This window comes from Giraffa tippelskirchi, chromosome 1, assembly GCF_054371585.1.
Source record: "Giraffa tippelskirchi isolate mGirTip1 chromosome 1, T2T-mGirTip1v1.2.pri, whole genome shotgun sequence".
NCBI lineage: Eukaryota > Metazoa > Chordata > Mammalia > Artiodactyla > Giraffidae > Giraffa > Giraffa tippelskirchi.
This window is the reverse complement of record NC_137275.1, coordinates 211,644,411-211,671,490: the sequence shown is the minus strand read 5'-3', so window position 1 is coordinate 211,671,490 and position 27,080 is coordinate 211,644,411. Positions and strand designations below refer to the sequence as shown.

At 43.3% G+C, this 27,080-nt stretch overlaps 2 protein-coding genes across 7 annotated transcripts in view; one reads left to right on the top strand and one right to left on the bottom strand.

Moving 5' to 3' along the window:
• RAD23B (RAD23 nucleotide excision repair protein B) overlaps positions 1 to 11,314 on the bottom strand; it is a 44,913-nt gene extending 33,599 nt beyond the window's left edge. The window contains exon 1 of one of the 3 annotated variants that reach the window (XM_081525609.1): positions 10,824 to 11,314. Coding sequence is in view for 1 of the 3 variants with exons in the window: in XM_081525588.1 (XP_081381714.1) it covers positions 10,868 to 10,933 (66 nt within the window). In the remaining 2 variants the exon portion in view is untranslated. The remainder of the gene's footprint in view (positions 1 to 10,823) is intronic. The other 2 variants (XM_081525599.1, XM_081525588.1) reach the window with 2 other exon arrangements.
• Positions 11,315 to 11,597: 283 nt separating this feature from the next.
• The window catches only part of LOC145520056 (uncharacterized), a 148,513-nt gene continuing 133,030 nt past the window's right edge, over positions 11,598 to 27,080 (top strand). For all 4 annotated transcript variants that reach the window (XR_014064191.1, XR_014064193.1, XR_014064192.1 and 1 more), the window contains exon 1: positions 11,598 to 11,670. Coding sequence is in view for 1 of the 4 variants with exons in the window: in XM_081525622.1 (XP_081381748.1) it covers positions 11,637 to 11,670 (34 nt within the window). In the remaining 3 variants the exon portion in view is untranslated. The remainder of the gene's footprint in view (positions 11,671 to 27,080) is intronic.

The window sequence follows — 27,080 nt, the reverse complement described above, 5'->3', positions numbered from 1 at the left end:
CCATCCTAAAGGAAATCAGTCCTGAATATTCATTGGAAGGACTGATGCTGAAATTGAAGCTCCAATACTTTGGCCACTTAAGAACTGACTCATTGGGCAAGACCCTGATTCTAGGAAAGACTGAAGGCAGGAAGAGAAGGGGATGACAGAGGATGAGATGGTTGGATGGCATCACCGACTCAATGGACATGAGTTTGAGCAAGCTCTGGGAGTTAGTGAAGGACAGGAAAGCCTGGCGTGCTGCAGTCCGTGGGGTCACAAAGAGTAGGACATGACTGAGCAACTGAACTGAACTCAACTGTGCTGAGCCCTGTGTCAATGCTTCCAATAAGTCATCTCAAAAGGCTGGGCCTAATACTAAGCACTACAATCAGAGTAAACAACAAGTTTCTCCTGGATGAAGCAGGGATATGGAACTATACTTTCATTTTGCTGCTTATTTCCCCCTAGATAAAGGATGGTAGTTTATCACTGATTAGAGATAGAACATGGTTAAGACTCAAGAAATCTATTTTTTTCTAGCCACATACTTCTCTTTTGTGAAATCATGCATTTTAAAAGAAAAACATACTCAACATCTTCTACTAAACATAGCTAACATAGCTTTTTTTACCCAAAAGGGAGACAATCATAATAGTTTATTGAAAAAGGCCAACACAAAAAGCACATCAGTTATCCTTTTCATCCCATTCTGTTCAGAGGTAGTTGTCTCTCACTTCTCCAATATTCCTTACATTAAATCCAGTGGTTCCAACTTATCATCTAACTACTTTCCAATGGGAACACTATATTGTATCCCATGACACTATCTTAGTTCAGGCCAACCACCATTAAAGGTAGTTATTCCCACGAATTTAAGTTGTATGTTTCAGATATAAAAGTAATGCCTTTTCAATCTTATCTCCACAGTAGGATGATGTTTTGCAAGTCAGTCTTCTTACGAATCACTTAGTTCTTGGGTGCTACATACTTACCATGTGTCACGCAGTGTATAAAGAGCCTTACAATATTTAACTCATTTACTCTGTGTTAGATCTCTATTTGAATCCTGGCTGGTTATTCAGACAGACTTAGTATTTGAGAACAACAAATACTGTTGAGATTTACGAACACTGATGCAGGCATTTTTGAGGCAATCTGCCATCCTTTGACCCAATAATTCCACCTCTAAGATAATCAATACTAAAGGGATGTTCACAGAAATACTTCAAAGATACATGACAAATTATGTGTAGTACACTCCTTATTGTAATACTGCAAATAACCCTAAATATTCATCAACGGTGAAATGGTAAAATACATTATTGCTCATGCATACAGCTGTATAGTTATGCACTACAATAAGAACAGTGACTATATAAAGAAATTCACAGAATGCATGTACATTAAACTGACTGGATAAGATATTTACAATTATCTTTAAGGGACAAAAGCAATGGATTTTTAAATACATAGTGGTATTGTTTTTATGTATTATATGCACACATTTTTCTGGAAAAAAAAAAAAAAGACAAGCAGCATATACAGAATTCAACCGTGGTTACTTAGACCAGGGGCCTAAAGCCTTTTGCTCTTTATACACTTTACTTACTGTAACAAGCCTCAATTGCTTTTAGTAATGAGGGAAAATTTAAGTAGTTTAAAAGAAAAAACATCTCATTGTACCCTCTTCCAACCATTACTAATATTACACAAGAATACACCGCCATTTATGAGATCTCACTAAAGCAGAAAATTCTGGATAATAGTTCTAACACTACACAGCCTAGCAAATTAAAAACTTAGTAACAGCAAATAAGTTTTAGCCATTAGCCATTATGTATGTGTTAGTCGCTTAGTCAAGTCTGACTCTTTGCAACCCTATGAACTGTAGACTGCCAGGCTCCTCTGTCCATGGAATTCTTCAGGAAAGAGTACTGGAATGGGTTGCCATTCCCTTCTCCAGGGCATCTTCCCAATCCAGGGATCGAACCTGGGTCTCCCACATTGCAGACAGATTCGTTACCATCTGAGCCACCAGGGAAGCCCCCATTAGCAAAAGGAAACAGAGACCTAAAGCAAAATATGTTTACAAAAGGATTTCATACATTTACACTATGGGCAAAACTTTTTCCTTTCCGGTTCCTTGGGTGGTATCCTTCCATTTGAGAAACTGGCGCAGGCACCAAAGAGTATTTCCTGAATCTTTCCCACAAAGCAGTTTTCAGGTAATTCTAAAAATAGAACGGATTATGAAGATGTCAGCTGACATTAATGCAACAGGAAAAATCTTCCCACTGGACCAAAGGAATGAAAAAATGTGGCACAATCGTTTTATTTTTTTTTAACTGAAAAAATAATTCAGATTACAGTATAACAATGTGTGGATAACAGTAAACAAAGGCAGTAACCCTAATTCTCAAATTAGGGTTATGATCTAAAAGTTACTATTTTAAGTATAATTTGAAATTCATAATCCATTCTCCCACAACAGAAACTATGATAATTAGGCTCCTAAAGCCAAAGTACTGAAAGTGTTAGTCGCTCAGTTGTGCTCAACTCTGCAACTGAGAGCTGCTGAATTGTAGCCCACCAGGCTCCTCTGTCCGTGGAATTCTCCAGGCAAGAATACTGGAGTGGGTAGCCATTCCCTTCTCCAGGGGAATCTTCCCAACCTGGGGATGCAATCTGGGGTCCAGCATTGCAGGCAGACTCTTTACTGTCTGAGCCATCAGGGAAGCCCCTGGTAACCAACAGCAGCTACTAATTTCTTTTCTTTTTTTTTTTTTTAATAAAAAAAGCCTATCTATTCATGCCAGTTTCATCTATTCTACGATATTATAAATACATTCCTAACAGTATGGTCTCATCAAGATCAAAACAGACACAGATTTTGAAGACAGTAAAGCTGAAACTCCCAAGTTACTTGTAAATTTTAAAGTTTCTACACAGGCACAGAACAGATCTAATACATGACCAAAAAAGCCATCCACGTAATACAACCAGACATGTAAAGGACAGGACAGAGGGAGAGACAACAACTGTTATCCACCTGTTGAAGCATCGAGGATCTACTCATATGTATTAATCATTTGTAGCTGGTCTACTTCCTCTGCTGGAATAGGTATATATAATGTTAAAGGGTTTAAAAAGTTCATTCCACTATAAAATTAGCGGTCAGAGAGCCAAATACAAGGAATGTATTTATCCAAACATATAGGGAACAGACATTGTGGTGTCCTTCAGCAGGATTCACTGTTCTATACCAAGTTTAAATTTATAACATTTCTTTCCAAAAGCAACAGAAATTTTATACATTATCTATCAAATAATCTCAATTTCCAAGCCTAAAATGGCAGAACACTGAAGTTGCTGACTACATCAAGCTGAGAAAATAAGGTTATCTCACAAAAACCACGTTCAAAAAGGACAGTGAAAACACTGATCACAATGAATGGAAAACTGATAAAAACAGGATTTTTTAAAAAATTGCATAGATTTCTGATTTCACAATTTACCCAAATATTCAGATCCATGGTCTCATCTGATTTTCACACCAACTCTATGAGCGAGGCAGGTAAATTACTATTACTCCCATTTTACCCATGAGAAAACAGATTTAAGCACTATACCACACTCAAAGATACAAGGCAACTACAAAGTGGGGAAAAGCTCTCCTCTAGCTTAGAAACAGGAGAAGGCAATGGCACCCCACTCCAGTACTCTTGCCTGGAAAATCCCAAGAACGGAGGAGCCTGACGGGCTGCAGTCCATGGGGTCACTGAGTCGGACACGACTGAGCGTCTCCACTTTCACTTTTCACTTTCATGCCCTGGAGAAGGAAATGGCAACCCACTCCAGTACTCTTGCCTGGAGAATCCCAGGGACGGGGGAGCCTGGTGGGCTGCCGTCTATGGGGTCGCACAGAGTCGGACACGACTGATGAGACTTAGCAGTAGCAGCTTAGAAACAGTTTGATGTACTTGAAAGAGCAAGATGTTAAAAGAAAAAAAAAAACAGCTTCAAGAGCTACTCTTAAGTTCTGCTATAAGGAAGAGGGGGAAATGGGGCAGTAGACAAATGTGGAGACAAGGAAGGGTTTTATTAACACAAGGACAATGTTTAGATAATTCTAGAAATGGAAAAATCAATGATGAAGAAAAGGAGAACTGATGGAGTGATGTCCTTTATAAATGAGAGTTTAGGATGTTGTGGAAAAGTGGAGGAACTGGCCTTAGATAGCACTATCCACAATACATAGCTATCTCCACAATAAAGAGAGGCTGTCGGGCAGGGAGCTCTTCTAGGATCTTGAGTAAGTTCTGTCCTGACAGTTTCCATATTCTCAATAAAATCTCAGATCTAGGGTCATCAACTGAAAATAAAGAGTGGAGATGATATGAAATTTGCCTGTGACACCGGAAAAATGAATTGACTAGTAAAATGTATGACCGCCAGTACGAAGGGCTTGATGATATTTATTGTTCAGGAATTTGAGACAAGGAGCCTATGTGTTCCGTTTCTAGTAGCACAGGTGAAAGCACAAGCACAGACTTAATCATATTCGGGGTTTTTCAAACAAGAACAACGGAGTGAGAGTGGGACCATGTTGTTAAGCACTGTCACTAAGCATACTGTGTATTATCTCAAACTCACATAACCTTCAAAACAATCCTGAGAGGTTAGTATTTCTGTGGCTGTATTCTCGACTTTACTGATGAGGAAACAGGCACAAAACTGGGTAACTTGCCAAAGGTCACAACACATGGCAAGTGCTATGGCCAGGATTGAAACTTAAGCAGCCTGGCTCAAGAGACATGCTACACTTGACCCTTGCAAGGGAGTGACTATAACCACTGGCTCTATTTTATCTGGGCAAAAGTGGAAGCAATAACACGAGGGGACGGCCAGAGAAAAGAAGTATGGATCAAATGGACTGTAAGTCTCATAAGAACTGGAAACAGGAAAGTTAAAGTGAGGTACCAAAAACAGATTACTGTGGACAAGAGAAGAGCTACAGTTACTTGCTGTTGTAAGAGCTAGTTACCACTCCTGGGTCTGAATAAATGAGGTAAGTAGAAGGAAAGATCACCAGATGGACAATTAATGAATTGAGATCAGACTGTGGGCAAGACCATCATTGGAAGACAGTGAAACCAGCAAGGCCATTGACTGTGACCCCAGACAAGTTACTAATCATGCTGGTCTCCAATTCTTTTTAAAACACACATTATCACATATTTTTCAAAATTCCGGTTTATTTTTTTAAAAAAACAATGCCTACCACAGGCTGTGACACTCAGAATTATTGCAATTGTTTTCACGTGTCTCCCATGCATTCCTCAGTTCACTCAAATCTAACTTCTGGTCCCACTGCTTCAAGGAGACTACTCACCCGGGTCACTTATGTCCTCCAAATTGTCAAAACCAAAAGCCATGTTCCTTGTTTTCATCTTACTTTTTTGCAAGTAGCAGATACATTTGACCCTCTCCTTGTCTTTGAAACTTTTTTCTTCTCTTGGATTCTTCCTACTTCAAAGGTTGCTCCTTGACTGCCTGACCTCTTGCTTACTCCGTCTTCATATGGTACAGCACCCCAGGTTTCAGCCCTCAGCCCCATTCCATTCCATTCTCACCAAGGTTCCTCAATGCTAGTAGCACATAAGGGATAATTTAGGCACCTGAGCTCAATTTCGTCAAGAATGGGCACTGAAAAAGGCTGAGGCAAGATGATCTCGTCCATTCCCACGGACTGAGGTCAAACACACATGTGGCTTGTCATGTCTCTAACCCCAGCCCAAATTTCCCTCTAGAATTGAAATTCATAGCAAATCTCCTTGTCATTTCTACCTGAATGTTTAGCAGGCGTCTTGAATGTAAATCTTTGAGTTCCCACCCCAATCCCTAAACCTGCTCCTCTCCCATCCCTCCATGTCCCAGGAAAGAACATAGTATTCACACAAGTTATACAACTAAAACCTATACTTAATCTCTGATTTCTCAACTTCCTCCACCCCAACCCATCATCAGCTCTACCCTTCCAACCATATCTCAAATCCTTCCAACTCTCTTTGTATCTCTACTCTTACTTCCCTGGTCAAAGCTTCAACTCCTGAAACTGTTGTGCAAGCCTAACTGCTCTTCGTACTATCTGTTCTCCAGACAGCAAAGTAACCTTTCCAAATCATAAAAGAAATATTTTTTCTGCTCTGCTTAAAAGCCCCCAAAGGCTTCCTATTTTACAATGAAAATCTCCAGCTTATTACAAAGCCCTACAGGCCCTGGCCTCTTGCCTAACTCTAATCCCTCACCTCTCTTTCCCTTCACCTACTAGAACAACAAAACAGGCCTTTTTTGATTCCCAAAGCACACTCTTGAAAGTCAGTCCCTAAAGAAAACACTCTCCCCATCTCTGAGTGCTTATTATTCAGATCTCAGTTTAAATGTCACCTTATTTAGAAAGGTCTTCTGTGACCCGTCAATTTAAAAGTAGCCACCTAGTCATGCACTATCACATTACCTCACCCTATTTCAATTCTCTACATAACTCTTACCATTATCTGGTTTTGAAAACTTATTTTTCAACTGATTTATCCCACTATAACGTATGCACCATGACAGTAGGACCTGACATTTTTAGTAAGTGTTCAACCAATATTAAATAAATTAACATGCAAAGATTGAGGGATCACTGACTTGGCAATCCACCAAAAAAGGTATTTAGTTCATTCAAAAGATCTTTATCAAATTCTTGTTGCTGTTGTTTAGTCTCTAAGTCATATCCGACTCTTTGCAACCCAATGGACTGTAGGCTCCTCTGTCCATGGGATGTCCCAGGCAAGGATACTGGAGGGGGTTGCCATTTCCTTCTCCGGGGGATCTTCCCGACCCAGGGATTGAACCCGCATCACCTGCATTGGCAGATGGATTCTCTTTACCACTGAGCCACCTGGAAAGCCCCCTTAAATGCTTCCTGTGTGCTAAGTACAGAAACAGCAAAGGTCTGATACAAGCCATACCAGGTTTCCCAGGTACTTCCAATATTTTGTTTTACCAAAATGCCAAGAAACCTTAGTTTTACCTCTGTGATATAGTATTTTAATACATTAACTACTTAAAGTTTTTAATAATCTAGGAAACTTCCTTAATAAGGCACTAACTCCAGTATAACTATTATAATACAATTAGTCACGATGAGAACAATGTGCTAAAAAATGATGGCTAATAAATCCTATATACAAAACTAGTTCTCAAGCAGTATTTTGTACCACAAATGTATCACAAAGTGTGATAATTCTTTGCAGATTACTGTACAGGACATCAAATATACTGTCTATGCTAATTAAATGACTGTACTTTAGCAACTGTTTTATCAAAAACTTCCAATGTATACACATAGCTTTGTTGTGACTTATGTAGTATTTCAGCTTGTACATTTAACGTCTCACCTCAAACTTACTGTTGTTTTTCCCTAGTTACTTTATAAGAGGAGATAATTATTATTGTAATAATAAAAAGACTTCTGTAATGGTTAACACTAAAGGCAGTGCAAGGTAATGGTCAAGCAAATGGTACAAAATGGCAATGTTAAGAAAGTTTCACTGGTTTTAAAAAAAAGGCAGGGGAGGACTTTCAACATTCAAAAACTAAAGCAAATACAAACACCTTAAAAACAAATCCTCTTGCTTTTCCTACTGTGTCCGTCTCCTAGAGCTAAGACTACGTAAGTATGTCCCCCCAAGACCCAGACACGTCTCCCGTGTCCTTGCACTCCTCTGGTTCTGCCAGGCAAAGCTCAGTGAACATCCACTTATTCAGCAAATGAATCACCCCCATGATTCCTCTTCTCTCGCAGTCCTCTCTCACTCATTTTTGCTCCTACTCTTCTCAAGCTCACAAGAGTTTCTACACCAGCCATGTCAAATTACTTAAGTAATTTAAGGTTCCTTAGTTACTTCCAGGTAAAAAAAATCAAACCTCTGAGTGGCCAACATAGAGGTTTCAGAGACCAAAATCTGTTCATTTTATGTGAATCTCCCTAGAAGTCTCACTAAAATCCTCCCCCCCCCTTTATTTTAGATTTATTTTCCTAATACCCTTGGCTATCTAGTTTTCACAAACAGGATACTTACAGTACGGATACTTATGTAATTTTCATTTCTTCTTTTCTTACTGGAATGCTCTCAAATATGGTATTAAAAATAAATGTTAATTTAAAAATCACTATAAAGATGCAATTAAAACAGCTCTAATGTTTTCCCCATTTCTGAAATTTAAGTCCATTAAAGTAAAAACCCACAAGTCATTTTAAAGTAAATGTTCCAGAATATCCTGATTAAATGTTTTCATTTCTTGTCTCAGACTAACAATGTTAGGTTTTACATTTATATAAACAGCAACACAATTATATTTGGACAAATAGCAACAAAAAACTGAAGCAGCAACTCTGTAACTAAGCTTTCTGAAAATCTACCTCCAGAAGTATATGTTCATAATTCACATACATAAACTGGAAAATAGCAACATAGCTAATTATACAAACACAAATAGTAACATAGCTAATTATCTATACAAACACAATACTGGCTCTAAGATAATGAATGCATAAAATGCCTAAAGAGCAATACAAATCTAGTATAACATAAATATTTCAGTGGAGCTGTACAAAGTCACTGCATATCTTCAATAAACGCAGAAATATGAAACAAAACCAAACACACACACACACACACAAACCCCAAACCTTTAGGTTTCAATAATTCTGGAACTAATTGTGAATACCAGTTGGTAAAGTTCCTGTGGCACCAACATTACAAAAAAACATTTAATAGATATTTTATGGAAAATTTTGGCTGAAAACATTAAACAGCTGCATTTTCACTTCCATCCTTTAACTTATAAGTGCACACTAAGCAGTAAAGGAATATTCAGGAAGAATTTGATTTGTTAGTAATAGCAATACACAGGTGTTGTCAATTTTGAGTTTCTTATTGAAACTTCGTATCTCCTGCACCTTTTAAGAATTTATCACGTGGCGTATTTACACATGTAATTAAGTACCTTGAACTAAAATCATTTTGTGCCACAATTTCAAAAAGGTTGGGAACTACATTTTTAAATTCAAGATGTAGAAAACTTCCTCACTCAAAGGTACCCATTGATTAATAATCGATTCCATTTACTGACAACCAATTAAATACTATTTAATCTTCACATCTTTGTAAAACAGGTACATAGCAAATTAAGTTAGAGCCACAAATGGGAGCTAAGGTTTATTTAATTTGCCAACACCAAGTAGTCACTATGGATGTGAGAGTTGGACTATGAAGAAAGCTGAGCAGCGAAGAATTGATGCTTTTGAACTGGGGTGTTGGAGAAGATTCTTTAGAGTCCCTTGGACTGCAAGGAGATCCAACCAGTCCATCCTAAAGGAAATCAGTGGATGGACTGCTGCTGAAGCTGAAACTCCAATACTTGGCCATCTGATGCAAAGAAATGACTCACTGGAAAAGACCCTGATGCTGGGAAAGATTGAAGGCGGGAAGAGAAGGGGACGACAGAGGATGAGATGGTTGGATGGCATCACCGACTCAATGGACGTGAGTTTAAATGAGTAAGATCCGGAGTTGGTGATGGACAGGGAGGCCTAGCGTGCTGCGGTCCATAGGGTCGCAAAGAGTCAGACACGACTGAGCACCTGAACTGAACTGAAGGTCCCTGACCTCCACCAAAATTGAATCCATTATTTTGAAAAATACAGACGGGTAGAAAGTTGCTGCTGTAAATACAGCACTGTGACAAGCTCAAAGGTGTAGAGAATCACACTTCCAGAACACAAGAAGTAAGTTTACACTGAATGGCAATTTTTAGATCTTGGCATAAAGTTGTACTGATTTCAACACAGTGGCTTTTTGCGGTCACCAATACAGAGGATGACATGAGAATTTAACACGTGAAGTTCGAGTCGTTCAACAGTTTACAGAAGCGATTCAGAGTTTTTATTTTATTTCTCCTCCGAAAGTCTACTATTTGCGGATTGGGTGCAGACTTCCGACTCCTACAATTTCAAGGCTTCTAACACAGGGAACTCGCTAATCTGGAGTTAAGTTCGCGCCTGGATTTATCGGAAGGGCTTTAATACAACAATCTTCACCACCAAAGAGGCCTCGAAGTGCAATCTACGTATGGGTGTGGGCTGGGTGGCGGGAGAACTGCAGCGAAACGATTCAAGATTTATGCAAATAAAAGGGTCACCAATCCTGCGGCGAAGAGGGCAAAAAATGCATTTTCACCACCCCTTACACTCACACTCCGCGGCTGACGGAACCTGATACCATTTTATTTAAAGCTCATTATCTCCAGTTACCACCTCCAAGACCGCACTATCCCAAGCAGGGATAGTGGCGACGCCTACCTCTCCCTCCCTAACCTGTGCGCCCACACCCGGGAGCTCGACCGCCCAGGCCACCCTGACCTCCCCTCCCCCTCTGGTCCCTCCGGCGAGAGCGCCAGGCCGAGGACTCCGGTGCCCCGCTAGCGTGTGCTTCACGCCATATGCACCCGGGCTTCGGGGTCCGACCACTGCTTCCCCTCACTCCTGCCACAAAGCCCACAGCCAATCGTGAAGGCAGTGGGCCGCACGCCGCCGGGTCCCTGGCCCTACCCGCGCCCGGAGCCCGCAGGCCTCATAAGCGCCCGGGTCCCTAGACCCCCCGCTCGCCATGCCCTCTCGGGTGCACCGCGGCTCTACCGGCTCCGGCTCCGCTCGAGGCTGAGGTCCAGGCCCCGCACGCGGTGCCGCCGAGCCACCACCCCGCCGGGCCCTCCCGGCCCCTCGCGCGGACCGCCCCCGCTCCGTGCCGGGCCCAGCGCGCCCCGCCGCACTCACCGTCTCGTCGGGGTCGATGTCGATCTTGAAGGTCTGCTGCTGGAGGGTCTTCAGGGTGACCAGCATGGTGCCGTCGCGCAGCTCCGCTGCCGGGCCTGCTCCGGGTGCTGGCCGCTGGGCGGGGTCTGTGGCCTGGCGGGGCCCCGGGGTCGCCCGCGCTCCTCGCGCACTCGGGAGGAAGGCGGTGGGGGTGGGGGCTTGTCACATTCGCCCCGCAGAGCGGCCTCTCCCCCAGCCCTGGCCCCCGGCCGCGCCGCTGCCTCCGCGACTGCGGCCTTCCTCGCGAGCTCGGGCCACCGTGCTTCCTCACGCGCCCGGTTACCAGCCACTGGGTCTGTAGGAAGCGCGAGGGGCTCTGCGAGAGCAGCAGAGAATCCGCTAGCTCACCACAGGCTGGTGGCCGCCATCATCGTGACTCGCCGAGACGCGCCCTCCCCCCACCACCCTAAAAACCTGGGGGGGATGGGGCCGGGTTGGCGGAGCGCGCAGGCGTAGGGTGCGGCGAGGCTGTGCGCAGGCGCAGCCAAGAACTCCGCCCCGGAATTGGGGCGGGGCGGATTGCCGCTCTGGAATGTCGGCGGCCTGAATGGCGCGTGCGCAGGCGCAGTCGGTGGGCGTCGCGGGGGGGCGCTCAGGGCTTCCTCATCGCGGCTGTTTCTGGGGCCTTCTCAGTCCCGCTGTCGCTCCGCCTACGTGTAGACTCCGCCCGGTTGCCTGAGTTGCGCAATCCGTAGCCGGGGAAGCGCTACGTGGAGACAGGACACAGTGGATGGCGAGCCCTGGAACTGGGGAACTAGAGAGCGGTAGGTCGGGGCGACGTTTAAGTGAAAGGGTCGTGGGCAACCAGAGTAATGGGCCGGCGTTTGCAGGGCGCTCGCCGTGTGGCTGAATCCTTATGCTGGGATTTATTTACCCTGAGAGCACTGACTCCAGCGCCAGACGACGTTAATGGACCTTGCGCCTAAATATAAGGTCAAGTTATGACACTCCCCCAGGCAGATCTGTCCAATGGCACCTCATCTCATGAGTAAAAGTCAAAGTTCCTAGAGCTGGATACACAGCCCCTACCTCTCACATCTTATTCTCTCGGCTTGCCCTCGACGTTGTTGGTGGATGTTCAGCAAATGCTCTCACCTGAGAGTCTACCTTCACCCTTGCTGTTTCCACTCCGAGTCCTCTTTTCCTCGACACCTGGGTGGCTCGCCATCTCACTTCCTTCAAATCTTTGCTCAGATGTCGCCTTCTCAGGGAGATCGACTCTGGATACCCGACTTAAAACAGCAACTTCCCTAGTTCCATTACCCTGCTGTGTTTTCTATAGCACTTCAGTTCAGTTCAGTTCAGTCGCTCAGTCGTGTCCGACTCTCTGCGACTCCATGGACTGCAGCACGCCAGGCTTCCTTGTCTATCACCAACTCCCGGAGCTTTCTCAAACTCATGTCTGTCAAGTCGGTAATGCCATCCAACCATCTCATCCTCTGTCGTCCCCTTATATTAATACATGTTTATTGGGTTTATCATCTTTCTCCCTTAAGTAAATCACAGGCAAGCTGCACAAAGGCAAACATTTTGTTGTGTTGTGTGATGCACCCCTAGCACGAAGAAATATGCCAGGCGTGTAATGCAGGCACAGTAAATATTTTTGGAATCCATGAATGTGCTTTCGGTTTCTCATCAGTAAAATGGGGATAATAATAGCACTCAACTTCATTGATTATTGGAGGGGAGTGTTGAATAATGTATGTAAAATCTTTGTACCAGGAACACACAGAGTAAGCAGCTAGTAAGTAGATAGCTGTTTGTAGTATGCCCATTACAGATAAGAAAACGGAAGTATAGAGATGATGAGTAACGTACCTGGAGTGACCCACCTGCTAAATGGCAGGTCCAGAATCTGAATCCAAGCAGAATGACTCCAAAGTCTATGCTCCTAGGTGCCTGGCATCCTCTCTCTTAATTACGTACCCTGCTGTACATTTAGGGGCTTCCCTGATAGCTCAGGCAGTAAATGCAATGCACAGGCTTAGTTGCCCTGCAGCATATGGGATCTAAGTTTCCCATATCAGAGACTGAACTCACGCCCCTTTGTTTGGAAGGCAGATTCTTAACCACTGGACCACCAGGGAAGTCTCAACACAATATCTTGACTTGAAATATAATTAGTTGCTGAGACTCAACATAGCCAAACAGAACCATTGACCCCCTCTGGACCTCCTTTCCCCCTGAAACCTGTTCTCCCAGTTTCCCCCATCTTAGTTCATGGCACCACCATCTACCCACATGCTCAGACCAAAAATCTAGTCATCATGCCGATAACTCTCTTCCCTCTCCTCCTCCCCACACCAGCCACCACATCTAATCCGTTATCAAGTCCTTATCAACTTTATTCTCCAAATTATATCCCCAAATCAGCCATTTCTCACCATTTCAACTTCTAAAACCCTAGGCTAGTTCATCAACATCTTTCATTTCAGTTCATCTTTCAGAGTCGTGTCCTACTTTTTGTGACCCCACAGACTGCAGCATGCCAGGCTTCCTTGTCGATCACCAACTCGTGGAACTTGCTCAAACTCATGCCATCCAACCATCTCATCCTCTATCATCCTCTTCTCCTGCTCTCAACCTTTCCCAGCATCAGAGTCTTTTCAAAATCTTTCAACTGCCTCCAAACTGGTCTCTCCACTTCTACTCTTTTTCAACCTCCTCAGCAGTCAGAGTGGTCTTTTTCAGATACAAATCATGTCAAATCTATTCTTAATACCTGATTATACTTGAGAGTAAAATTCGAATTCCTTACCTGACCTTGCAAATTTACCTGACCTTGAACATTTCATGCAAAGATGGGCTCAATAAAGGACAGAAATGGTACAGACGTAACAGAAGCAGAAGACATTAAGAAGAGGTGGCAAGAATACACAGAAGAACTGTACAAAAAAAGATCTTCACGACCCAGATAATTGTGGTTTAATCACTCACCTAGAGCCAGACATCCTGGAATGTGAAGTCAAGTGGGCCTTAGGAAGCATCACTATGAACAAAGCTAGTGGAAGTGATGGAATTCCAGTTGAGCTATTTCAAATCCTAAAGGATAATGCTGTGAAAGTGCTGCACTCGATATGCCAGCAAACATGGAAAACTCAGCAGTGGCCACAGGACTGGAAAAGGTCAGTTTACATTCCAATCCTAAGAAAGGAGATGCCAAAGAATGCTCAAACTACTGCACAATTGCACTCATCTCACACGCTAGTAAAGTAATGCTTAAAATTCTCCAAGGCAGGCTTCAACAATACATGAACTGTGAACTTCCAGATGTTCAAGCTGGATTTAGAAAAGGTAGAGGAACCAGAGATCAAATTGCCAACATCCGCTGGATCATCGAAAAAGCAAGAGAGTTCCAGAAGGACATCTATTTCTGCTTTATTGACTATGCCAAAGCCTTTGTGTGAATCACAATAAACTGTGGAAAATTCTGAAAGAGATAGGAATACCAGACCACCTGACCTGCCTCTTGAGAAATCTGTATGCAGGTCAGGAAGCAACAGTTAGAACTGGACATGGAAAAACAGACTGGTTCCAAACAGCGAAAGGAGTACGTCAAGGCTGTATATTGTCACCCTGCTTATTTAACTTATATGCAGAGTACATCATGAGGAATGCTGGGCTGGAAGAAGCACAGGCTGGAATCAAGATTGCCGGGAGAAATATCAATAACCTCAGATATGCAGATGACACCACCCTTATGGCAGAAAGTGAAGAACTAAAGAGCCTCTTGATGAAAGTGAAAGACGAGGTTGAAAAAGTTGACTTAAAGCTCCACATTCAGAAAACTAAGATCATGGCATCTGGTCCCATCACTTCATGGCAAATAGATGGAGAAACAGTGGAAACAGTGGCAGACTTTATTTTTTTGGGCTCCAAAATCACTGCAGATGGTGATTGCAGCCATGAAATTAAAAGACACGTACTCCTTGGGAGAAAAGTTATGACCAACCTAGATAGCATATTAAAACGCAGAGACATTACTTTGCCAACAAAGGTCCGTCTAGTCAAGGCTTTGGTTTTTCCAGTAGTCATGTATGGATGTGAGAGTTGGACCATAAAGAAAGCTGAGCACCGAAGAATTGATGCTTTTGAACTGTGGTGTTGGAGAAGACTCTTTTAAGAGTCCCTTGGACGGCAAGGAGATCCAAAAAGTCCATCCTAAAGGAAATCAGTCCTGAATATTCATTGGAAGGACTGATTCTGAAGCTGAAACTCCAATACTTGGGCCACCTGATGCGAAGAGCTGACTCATTTGAAAAGACCCTGATGTTGGGAAAGATTGAAGGCAGGAGGAGAAGGGAACGACGGAGGATGAGACGGTTGGATGGCATCACTGACTCAATGGACATGAGTCTGAGCAAGCTTCAGGAGTTGGTGATGCATGGGGAGGCCTGGCATGCTGCAGTCCATGGGATCACAAAGGGTCAGACACAGCTCAGCGACTGAACTGACCTTGGGGAGCTCACATGATCTGCCAAACTCTTTGGCCTCATCTCTTCCCCTCCCTCTCCCTCTCATTCACCATCATCCCTCTGCACCACCTTTCTTTCATACCCCCAACAGGCCAGGCTAGCTCTAATCTCTTGGCCTTTGCATTTCAGTTTATTTCAGCTTGAAATTCTCTTCCCAGATCTTTGAATGACTAACTTTTCATCATTCAAGGTCCAAGTAGTAATTTACTTCCTCAGAGTTCTCCAGCAACTTTAATAATATATAATAAACATACATTAACCCTTTAGGCAAGGCACCATCCAAGGCTCTTTCCATCGAACCTCATATCTGAGCCCCACCACACTATGTGATATCTGCAACGGGAGTGTGTGAGTGTGAAGTCACTTCAGCCATGTCTGACTCTGTGCTACCCTATGGACTGTAGCCTACCAGACTTCTCTGTCCATGGGATTCTTCAGGCAAGAATACTGGAATGGGTTGCCATGCCCTCATCCGGGGGATCTTCCCAACCCAGAGATCGAACCTGCGTCTCTTATGTCTTCTGTATGGCAGGCGATTTCTTTATCAGTAGCGCTACTTGGAAAGCCCATCTACAATTCAGTTCAGTTCAATCACTCAGTTGTGTCCGACTGTTTGCGATCCCAGGGACTGCAGCACGCCAGGCTTCCTTGTCCATCACCAACTCCTGGAGCTTGCTCAAACTCATGTCCATTGAGTCAGTGATGCCATCCAACCATCTCTTCCTCTATTGTCCCCTTCTCCTCCTGCCATCAATCTTTCCCAGCATCAGGGTCTTTTCCAGTGAGTCAGTTCTTTGTCTCAGGTGACCAAAGTGTTGGAGCTTCAGCTTCAGCATTGGTCCCTCTAATGACTATTCAGGACTGATTTCCTTTAGGATTGACTGGACTGATCTCCTTGCAGTCTGAGGGACTCTCAAGAGTCTTCTTCAACCCCACAGTTCAAAAGCATCAGTTCTTTGGCGCTCAGCTTTCTTTATAGTCCAACTCTCACATCCATACATGCCTACTGGAAACACCATAGCCTTGACTAGATGGACCTTTGTCGGCAAAGTGATGTCTCTGCTTGTTAATGCCATCTAGGTTTGTTATAGCTTTTCTTCCAAGGAGCAAGCATCTTTTAATTTCATGGCTGCAGTCACCATCTGCAGTGATTTTGGAGCTCAAGAAAATAAAGTCACTGTTTCCATTGTTTCCCTATCTACTTGCCCTGAAGTGATGGGACCAGATGCCCTGATCTTAGTTTTCTGAATATTGAGTTTTAAGCCAGCTTTTTCACTCTCCTCTTTCACTTTCATCAAGAGGCTCTTTAGTTCTTCTTCACTTCCTGCCATAAGAGTGGTGTCATCTCCGTATTTAAGGTTATTGATATTTCTCCCAGCTGTCTTGATTCCAGCTTGCGCTTCATCCAGCCTGGCATTTCGCTTGATGTACCCTGCACATAAGTTAAATAAGCAGGGTGACAATATACAGCCTTGACGTACTCCTTTCCCAATTTGGAACCTGTCCATTGTTCCATGTCCAGTTCTAACTGTTGCTTCTTGACCTGCATACAGATTTCTCAGGAGGCAGGCAAGGTGGTCTGGTATTCCCATCTCTTTCAGAATTTTCCACTTTGTTGTGATCCACATAGTCAAAGTCCATCTACAGTAGGACCCTTTAAATTTTTTCATGGCTCTACCTGAAATTATTTTTTTTTTCTTGGATAAATAGTACAAGTTGGGCAGGCTGTATGCCTCCTTGTCTGATGTAGGTGTGTTTCCCAGAGTCCCACAGTTCACCTAACAGATGATGAGACCGCCCTCCAATTCACCAATGCAAAGGCCACCAAGGTGAGGGTGCTTATGAGCAAAGCCTTGTAGGATAGACCTTGAGCTTCTTCAGGAGCTATTGGGCCAAAATATAAAGATAGAAGGGTGTTATTACTTCCAAATACTTGATAACAAGCCAGGGAATTTTACTTGCATTTTTGGAAATTGGTCAAATGATTTCAGGGAAGAAGATGAGCAAGCAGAGATGCAACAGCTACTGACTTAGAAAATACTGGGGTAAAAAATGCCAGAGTCCAAGCCATTCATTCATTCTTCAAGTAATTCTTGAGACTTTCTCCATGCCAAGAACTGTTCTAGGTACTGAGGATACAATAGGGACCAAAGTTCTGGCCCTCATAGAGTTTGTATTCTAGTGGAATAATAGATAATAAACTAAAAATCAAAATTATAACATATGGTGGTACTTATAAGTACTAATTTTTTTTAAAGAACATGAAGATGATCAATAGTGTGCTAAGAAAAGATATAATTGCTACAGAGAATGTGACAGCTATTTTTCATTCCCCTCCCTCACCTTCTTTTTAAAAAATATTTTTTCAGCTGCATCAGGTCTTAACTGCAGCACGCAGGATCTTCATTTCATCATGCAGGATCTTTAACTGTGACGCGAGGACTCTCTAGTTGTAGCTCATGGACTCAGTAGTTGCAGTACGTGGGCTTAGTTGTGGCATGTGGGATCTTAGTTCCCCAACCAGGGATCAGACCCACGTCCCCTGCATTGCAAGTCAGTGTCAGTGTTAGTTGTTCAGTTGTGTCTGACTCCTTGCGACCCCATGGACTATATAGTCCCCTAGGCTCTTCTGTCCATGGAATTCTCCAGGCAAGAATACTGGAGTGGGATGCCATTTCTTTCTCCAGGGGATCTTCCTGACCCAGGGATTGAACCCAGGTCTCCCACATTGCAGGCAGATTCTTTACCATCTGAACCACTTGGGAAGCCCTCCTGCATTGCAAGACAGATTCTTAACCACTGGACTGCCAGGGAAGTCCCCCTCCCCATCTTCTTTCTTACGCCTTCTTCACCCAGCAGTTGGTCCCAAGAGGACTGCCCTGTATGGGCTTCCACAGTTGGCTTCTCGGGGAATCCTAGCAGCAGAGGACCGAGGAGGGAGAGTGAAATTAGGTGTGTAGTTGGCAGTGCTCTTGATACAGGATAATTGCTTCTGTATGGCCTTCCATGTGACACTGTCCTTCCTGGTTCTGGTAAGTGCTCCCTAGAGGGCCCTACTTCTCACTGCAGGGTGCTGCCCTGGCCTTGTAGTGCGCCTGTACGCTGCCCTACATCATTGTGAAGAGTCCCTTTATTGACTCTCCCTGGATTACACCTTGTTAGTTTCATAGGACTGCTAAAACAAAGTACCATGAACTAAGTGGCTTAAAAAAACCGAAAAGTTATTGTTTCACAGTTTTGGGGGCTAGAAGTCCAAAATTAAGATGTTGGTAAGGCAATGCTCTCTCTGATACCTGACACAGATTCTTCATTGTCCTCTTCCTAGCTTCTGGTGGCTTGCTGGCAATCATTGGCATTCCGTGGCTTCCTGCACCACCTCGATCTCTGCCTCCATCATCATCTGATGTTCTCCTCTTGTATGTCTGTCCCTCTGTCTCTTCTTATAAGGACAGGAACAGAATAGGAAAAACTCTTATTGTGTCTCCTCTACTCACCACTCTATTACTACTTTTAATATTTACTTCTGATCACCAAATAGGTGGGGTTTTTTTTCTGCACACCAAGTAATTCTCCAGTTCTCTGCAGACACCAGCTGCGTATCCTACAGTGTGATTCAGTCCTAGCACTACCTGGAGTTAGCCTCTGATCCCACATGGCTTCCCTGGTAGCTCAGATGGTGAAGAATCCGCCTGCAATGCAGGAGACCTGGGTTGGGAAGATCCCCTGGAGAAGGGAATGGCAGCTCACTCCAGGATTCTTACCTGGGAAATCCTGTGGACAGAGGAGCCGGGCGGACTACAGTCCATGGGGTCACAAAGAGTCAGACATGACTGAGCAACTGAGCATGCAGGCATGCATGTAGCAGCTACAGCTTGTAGTTCATTGGGACCATGGCTGTGTCCCCTCACAAAGTGCTTCCCCTTTAAGACCAAGACTTCTAACCACACAGGTTTCAGAGATATGGGACCAGAAACGTCGTCCGTGGGTCACTGAGAGTGGTAAATGGGCCCATTCCTGCTTTTCTGCCTTGATTTCTGGACCATCTGGTCTTCCTGCTGGGGACACAGTAGCCTGTAGGACACTTTTATTCAGTCTGTAGGTTCTACCCTGGAGAATGAGACTCTGTTCTTACACAATATTGCCTCTGAAAGTGAAAATGAAAGTTGCTCAGTCGTGTCTACTCTTTGAGACCCTATGGACTATACAGTCCTTGGAATTCTCCAGGACAGAATACTGAAGTGGGTGACCTTTCCCTTCTCCAAGGGATCTTCCCAACCCAGGGATTGAACCTAGGTCTCCCGCATTGCAGGCAGATTCTTTACCAGCTGAACCACCAAGGCTTGCCCCTGAGATGGTACTTCATCTGCACCACCAGCAGCTTCTCCCATCACTCTCTCAGGTTGGCACTTCTGGGGAAGGTGGTGTGTAGTAAGACCAGTAGGTCCCGTGATCATGGGATCACTCCCAAACCGCCTTCACTGTGAAGTGGGTCCCCTGGTTGGATGCTGTTAAGGGTAGGGTTCTGGTCTACGGGTCAGGCACTCTGTAAACTGCAGAATGGTAGAGGCTGAAGCAGAGAAGGCAATGGAACCCCACTCCAGTACTCTTGCCTGGAAAATCCCATGGACAGAGGAGCCTGGTGGGCTGCAGTGCATGGGGTTGCTAAGAGTCGGACACGACTGAGCGACTTCACTTTCACTTTTCCCTTTCATGCACTGGAGAAGGAAATGGCAATCCACTCCAATGTTCTTGCCTGGAGAATCCCAGGGACGGGGGAGCCTGGTGGGCTGCCGTCTATGGGGTCTCACAGAGTCAGACACGACTGAAGCGACTTAGCAGCAGCAGCAGAGGCTGAATCTCTTGTACTTCGTAATACAAACCTGTACTCAGGATAATTATCTTTTCTTGCACGAACAAATTGCTTGGCCTTCCAGGATGCAAAGGACCCTGTGAGGTCAACTTGTTACCATGTGACCCGTAGGTCCCTCCGAGAAGAGTACCAGATTGGGAATTCATCTCTGGTCTTTCTTTCTGGCAGGTTGGACATTCAGAGGTGATCATGGCTAGACCATCCTTACCAAGGATGGTCATGCCAAGAGACCATGCGTTGTATCCACCTCTGCCACCACGGTCTCTCCACTCAAGTGCCTATCATGTTTCTACTCTTGCTTCATTATAGTCTATTCTAGATATACTAGCCATATTCTTTTTAAAATACAGATCAGTTCATTACTGCTCAAAACCCTGTACTAGCTTCCCACTTCAATCAGTAAAATCTCAAATCTTTACGTCGCTCCCCTCCCTCCATCCTCTTTGTTACTTTTCTGATGTCATCAGCTATATATTTCCCTAGGTGCAATCTGCTGCAGCCTCGCTGTCCCTTGAGTTCACCAGGTCCACTGTGACCTGGTCTTTTGATCTCTTCTTTCTGAGGCACTCTTGCATTGGCTCTCTCCCTCACATCCTCCAATCATTGCTCTAATTTTCAGCTTCTCAATGAACCCTGCTCTGACCCCTTGACCACCCTATTTGCTATGACAACATCCATTTCCCAGTCAACACTGCCTATACTCCTTACCCTTCTCTCCTCCTCTTTTAACACACTATATTGTTTATTTATTTATTGTGTTTCTTTAGTGTCTATCACCCATGCTAGAAGACAGGGATCTTTGTCGGTTTTACTTGTTCAGATTCTGTAAGCACCAGGAGGAGCGTCAGGAACAGAGAAAGAACTCAACAGTGAAAGGAAAATTCAGCCACCCATCAAAAAAAAAAAAAAAAGCCTATTAAAACAAGGTGATATTGTTATGTGTTAAAATTAACAATTAAGACTAACCTCCAATAATATTAAAAACTGTATGACAAAAAATGTTTTCGTAGTTTGCTGGTGACTTTACAGCTTGTTTCAGTCTTTTGGAAAGCTATTTAGCCTTATGAAAGTGAAAGTGAAGTCGCTCAGTCGTGTCCGACTCTTTATGATCCCATGGACTGGAGCCCACCAGGCTCCTCAGTCCTTGGGATTTTCCGGGCATGAACGCTGGAGTGGGTTGCCATTTCCTTCTCTAGGGGATCTTCCCAACCCAGGTATCAAACCCAGGTCCCTGCATTATAGGCAGACGCTTTACCGTCTGAGCCACCATGGTCACCCATTTAGCCTTATAGGGGGTTCTTAACTCTTGGAATTTCAACTCTTGTATGTGCGCTCATGCGTGCTCAGTCACTAAGTCATGTACGACTTTGCGACGCCATGGACTGTAGCCCACCAGTCTCCTCTGTTCATGGGATTTCCTACTCGAGAATATTGGAGTGGGTTGCCATTTTTTTCTTGACCCTGGAATTGAACCAATGTCTCCTGCATTGGCAGGTGGATTCCTTACCACTGAGTCACCTAGGAAGCCCATTAACTCTTACACACATTACATGAATACCTCTGAAACTACTTTTCTCGGCTTGGCTATCCAACTGTGATGAGAAAAGTTGATGCAGTGGTGCAGTCAGCTGGTCACTGGGTCAAGGGCTCAAGGTTCACATGTTTTATGTTTAAACAGCATCGTTTATGCAACCAAACTTTCTCTCTTTTTTTTCATTTCACCTGATTTTCTCATTAATTTTGCAAGAGAGTAGAAAAATTGTTGTTAGCAACAAGTTATGAAATAGACCTTTGGCTAAAGTTCAGTGTTTAAATAGTTTTGGTTCTTTCGTTTTTTCCGCAATTCAACATTCCTTTTCTCATTTAACAGGTTTTTTCATTACTAGCTAAAGCTGATTTTAATCCATTGCAAGTATACCTGACTTGTCTTTTGAGCTAAAAAGCGTAGATGACTTTTTCTTGAAATCATGTTTAGGTGTTAATTAGTTTATTGTCATTTATTCTCCTGTATTTATTGGGAAACAGTTATATACCAGGCCCTACCTATGTCTGATGGCTCTCTAAATCTCTGCCCTCAGGAAGTTACTAAGAGAAATAAACAAGTCAAAGATCTCTGCCATGCGCTGGAACTGAGGCAGATTCCAGGAAGGCAAAAAAGCCTGATTGGCTTTTAATGAGGGGAGATGGACACAGGCATCCAACATCTTTTTAGTTCCCTATCTCTCTCTCACAGGTGGTCATCTAATCTCTGTATTGGTCGCCTGTTCTGAAAATTATATTAGAGTTGTAATAGTATCTTGTCATAAACGAAATGGAATAAATTAATGTAATCCTATGGGCTTCTCTAAAGAAACTTTAGAGCACTTAAAAGGTTTTTTCTACTTTAAATGGAAAGTATGTGTTCCTTTTCCCAGACCCATGTTTATTATTTGTGGTTTTGCAGTACATGCAATATATGTGTTTTGCAGAGCTGTTACACTGCTGCTGCTGCTGCTGCTGCTAAGTCGCTTCAGTCGTGCCCGACTCTGTGCGACCCCATAGACGGCAGCCCACCAGGCTCCCCCGTCCCTGGGATTCTCCAGGCAAGAACACTGGAGTGGGTTGCCATGTCCTTCCCCAGTGCATGAAAGTGAAAAGTGAAAGTGAAGTCGCTCAGTCATGTCCGACTCTTAGCGACCCCATGGACTGTAGCCTACCAGGCTCCTCCATCCATGGGATTTTCCAGGCAAGAGTACTGGAGTGGGGTGCCATTGCCTTCTCTGCTGTTACACTATATATATATATATAATTTTTATTTAACTTTTATTTTTTGGCTGCACTGGGTCTCATTGCTGCATGTGGGTTTTTCTCTAGTTTCCTGAGCTACTCTTTAGTTGCAGTGCATGGGCTTCTCATTGCAGTGGCTTCTCTTGTTGTGGAGCATAAGCTCCAAATAAATAAATTTTAAAGTAAGATATATCACCAGAACTGGGCATGGAACAATGGACTGGTTTCAAATTGGGAAAGGAGTACATCAAGGCTATATATTATCACCCTGCTTATTTAACTTCTGTGCAGAGTACATCATGTGAAATGCCAGGCTGGATAAATCACAAACTGGAATCAAAATTGCCAGGAGAAATATCAACAACCTCAGATATGCAGATGATACCAACCTAATGGCAAAAGTGAAGAGGAACTAAAGAGCCTCATGCTGTAGGTAAAAGAAGAGTGTGAAAAAGCTGGCTTAAAACTCAACATTCAAAAAACTAAGATCACAGCATCCAGTCCTACCACTTTATGGCAAGTAGATGGGGAAAAAATGAAAGCAGTGGCAGATTTTATTTTCTTGGTCTCCAAAATCACTGTGGACAGTGACTGTGGCACAAAATTAAAAGACTCTTGCTCCTTGGAAAGAAAGCCATGACAAACCTGGACAGCATATTAAAAAGTAGAGATATCACTTTGCTGACAAAGGTCCAAATAGTCAAAGCTATGGTTTTTCCAATAGTCATGTATGGATGTGAGAGTTGGACCATAAAGAAGGCTGAACACCAAAGAATTGATGCTTTTGAACTGTGGTGCTGGAGAAGACTCTTGAGAGTCCGTTGGACTGCAAGGAGATCAGTCCAGTCAATCCTAAAGAAATCAGTCCTGAATATTCATTGGAAGGACTGAGGCTGAAGCTGAAGCTCCAGTACTTTGGCCACTTGATGCAAAGAACTGACTCACTGGAAAAGACCTTGATGGTGGGAAAGATTGAGGGCAGGAGGAGAAGGGGGTGACAGCGGATGAGATCGTTGGATGGCATCACCAACTCAATGGATATGAGTGTGAGTTCATTTCCTTTAGCCTTGTCTGGTTTGATCTTCTTGCAGTCCAAGGGACTCTCAAGAGTCTTCTCCAGCACCACAATTGATTGGATTGATTAGTAAATGTAAAAAATCAGACTACAGAAATGGAATAAATAAGAAGCAAGTGTTTGTCAGATTTCCAATTGGCAGCAAATATTTGAGCTTAAAAAAATACCCATAATGGAATTGACTACATAAAAATTTAATTGTCTCATCATGTAGTAACAGTGTAAACAGAATAAAAAGCATGCAGCAAACTGAAAGATGTTCCCAACGTGTGACAAATTGAATATCCTTAATATATAAATGAGTCATACAAATTGAAAACACAAGCCTTACAATCCAATTAGGTTTATACAGAAAATTCACAGGAAAATTACATTTAGCCAATAAATAATGATGTGGGCCATCATTTGAAGAGTGCTTATTATGTGTTTAGGTCCTTTGCTAAATGCCTGATATATTAACTTTTAATCCTTATATCCATTATGAGATGATTCTGGTCAAGTTATTTAACCTTTCTGTGCCTCAGTTCCCATCCTTCGTGAACATGTCTGAGAATTACTCCATGAAAGATGCAAAGAAGTGAGATTGCTGGGTCAAAAGAAAATGTGGATTTTCAATATAACAAATCCTACCAAAATTCTATCCAAATTGCCATGTATGTTCTTATCAACTTCCTATCAACAGTTGGAGAGTACCAGTTTCCCCTGCCCCCCCAGCCAACACTAAATAAGTTCTGTACTTTTCTTTTTTGCCAATTTGATGGGCATATCACTCTTGCCTCTCAAGAATTCAAGTCCTTTTCATCCTGAAAGCCAGATTTAATACCCACGTTTTCTTTGAAGAGTCCTGTCAACTGCCCAGTAAAACCTTTTCCTTCCTTTCAATTCCCTCATCATTTTATCTATTCATTCAACAAATATTTATTGAGCATTTATTATATGTTCTAGTCAGTGCAGATATAGCAACAGATAAATCAGGCAAAAATTTCTGCCTTTATGGACCTTACATTCTAAGGAGGAAGGCAGACAATAAAAATAAATTTAAACTTATAGAATCTTAAATAGTGATAAGAACAAATAAAGCTTATGTGGGGGATAAAAAAGTATCAGGGTGGAAATAGAATTGAAATTTTAGGTACAGTGACTGAGGAAATCCTCAAAAAAGGTTGCTTGTGCCTTTCTTACAGCATTTACCACTTTCTAGTCGCTCAGAGTAGGACACGACTGAGTGACTTCACTTTCACTTTTCCCTTTCATGCACTGGAGAAGGAAATGGCAGCCCACTCCGGTGTTCTTGCCTGGAGAATCCCAGGGATGAGGGAGCCTGTTGGGCTGCCGTCTATGGGGGTCGCACAGAGTCGGACACGACTGCAGCGACTTAGCAGCAGTAGCAGCAGCAGTCTATATTTATTTACTTTATTGTGGTAAAATATATAACATACAATTTATCATTTTAATCATTTTAAAATATATAGTTCAGTGACAGTAAGTACACATACATTCACATAGTTGTGCAGCCGTCACCACTATTCACCCCCAGAACTTTTTCATCATCCCAAACTGAAAGTCTGTATCCCCTTAAACTGTAACTCTCCATTCTGCTCTCCCTCCCATCTTTCTGTCTCTGAATTTGACTACTCTAGGTACCTCATTTAAATGGAACCATACAGTATTTGTCCTTCTGTGTTTGCTTTATTTCACTTAGGATAATTTCTTCAACGTTCATCCATGTTGCATTGTGTATCAGAATTTCCTTCCCTTTTAAGTTTGAGCAATATTTCATTGGAAAAGACCCTGATGCTGGAAAAGATTGAAGGCAGGAGGAGAAAGAGATGACAGAGGGTGAGATGGTTGGATGGCATCACCGACTCAATGGACATGGGTTTGGGTGGACTCGGAGTTGGTGATGGACAGGGAGGCCTGGCGTGCTGCGGTTCGTGGGTTTGCAAAGAGTCAGATACGAATGAGTGACTGAACTGAACTGAATACTGTTTTTCATAGTGGCTGCACCATTTTACATTTTTATCAGCAATGCACTAGGGTTCCAACTTCTCCACATCCCCACAAAAACTATTTTTTAATAATAGACATCGTAATGGGTTTAAACGGAGAAGGCAATGGCAACCCACTCCAGTACTCTTGCCTGGAAAACCCCATGGACAGAGGAGCCTGGTAGGTTGCAGTCCATGGGGTCGCTAAGAGTCGGACACGACTGAGCGACTTCACTTTCACTTTTCACTTTCACGCATTGGAGAAGGAAATGGCAACCCACTCCGGTGTTCTTGCCTGGAGAATCCCAGGGACGGGGGAGCCTGGTGGGCTGCTGTCTATGGGGTCGCACAGAGTCAGACACTACTGAGGCAACTTAGCAGCAATGGGTTTAAAGTGGTATCACATTGTGGTTTTGAGTTGTATTTCCTTAATGATTAATGATGCTGAACATCTTAATCATGTGCTTTCTGGCCATCTGTATGTCTTCTTTGGAAAAATGTCTGTCCAAAATGTCTTCACCCATTTTTGAGTTGGGTTGTTTGTCTTTTTGTCGTTGCATTCTGAGTGTTGTCAATATACTCTGGATGTTAATCCCTTGTCAGATAAATGAGAGCAAGTATTTTCTCCTGTGAGTTGTCTTTTTTATTCTAGTAATAGTGTCTGTCTTAGTCCATTTGAATTACTGTAACAAAATTACCGAAAACTGAGTATTTTACAAACAATAGAAATTTGTATTTCACCACTCTGGAGGCTGAGAAGTCTAAGATCAAGGACTTAAGTGTCAAGCAGCATCAGTGTCTGGGGAAGGCCCACTTCCTGACTCATAGATGGCATCTTCTTGCTGTGTCCTCACATAGAGAGGGAAGGGATCTCTGTAAGGGTACTGATCTCATGACCCCATCACCTCCCAAAGGCCCACCTCCTAATAATATCATCACCTTACAGGTTTGGATCAACATACGAATCTTGAAGGGACACAGACATTCAGACCATAGCAGT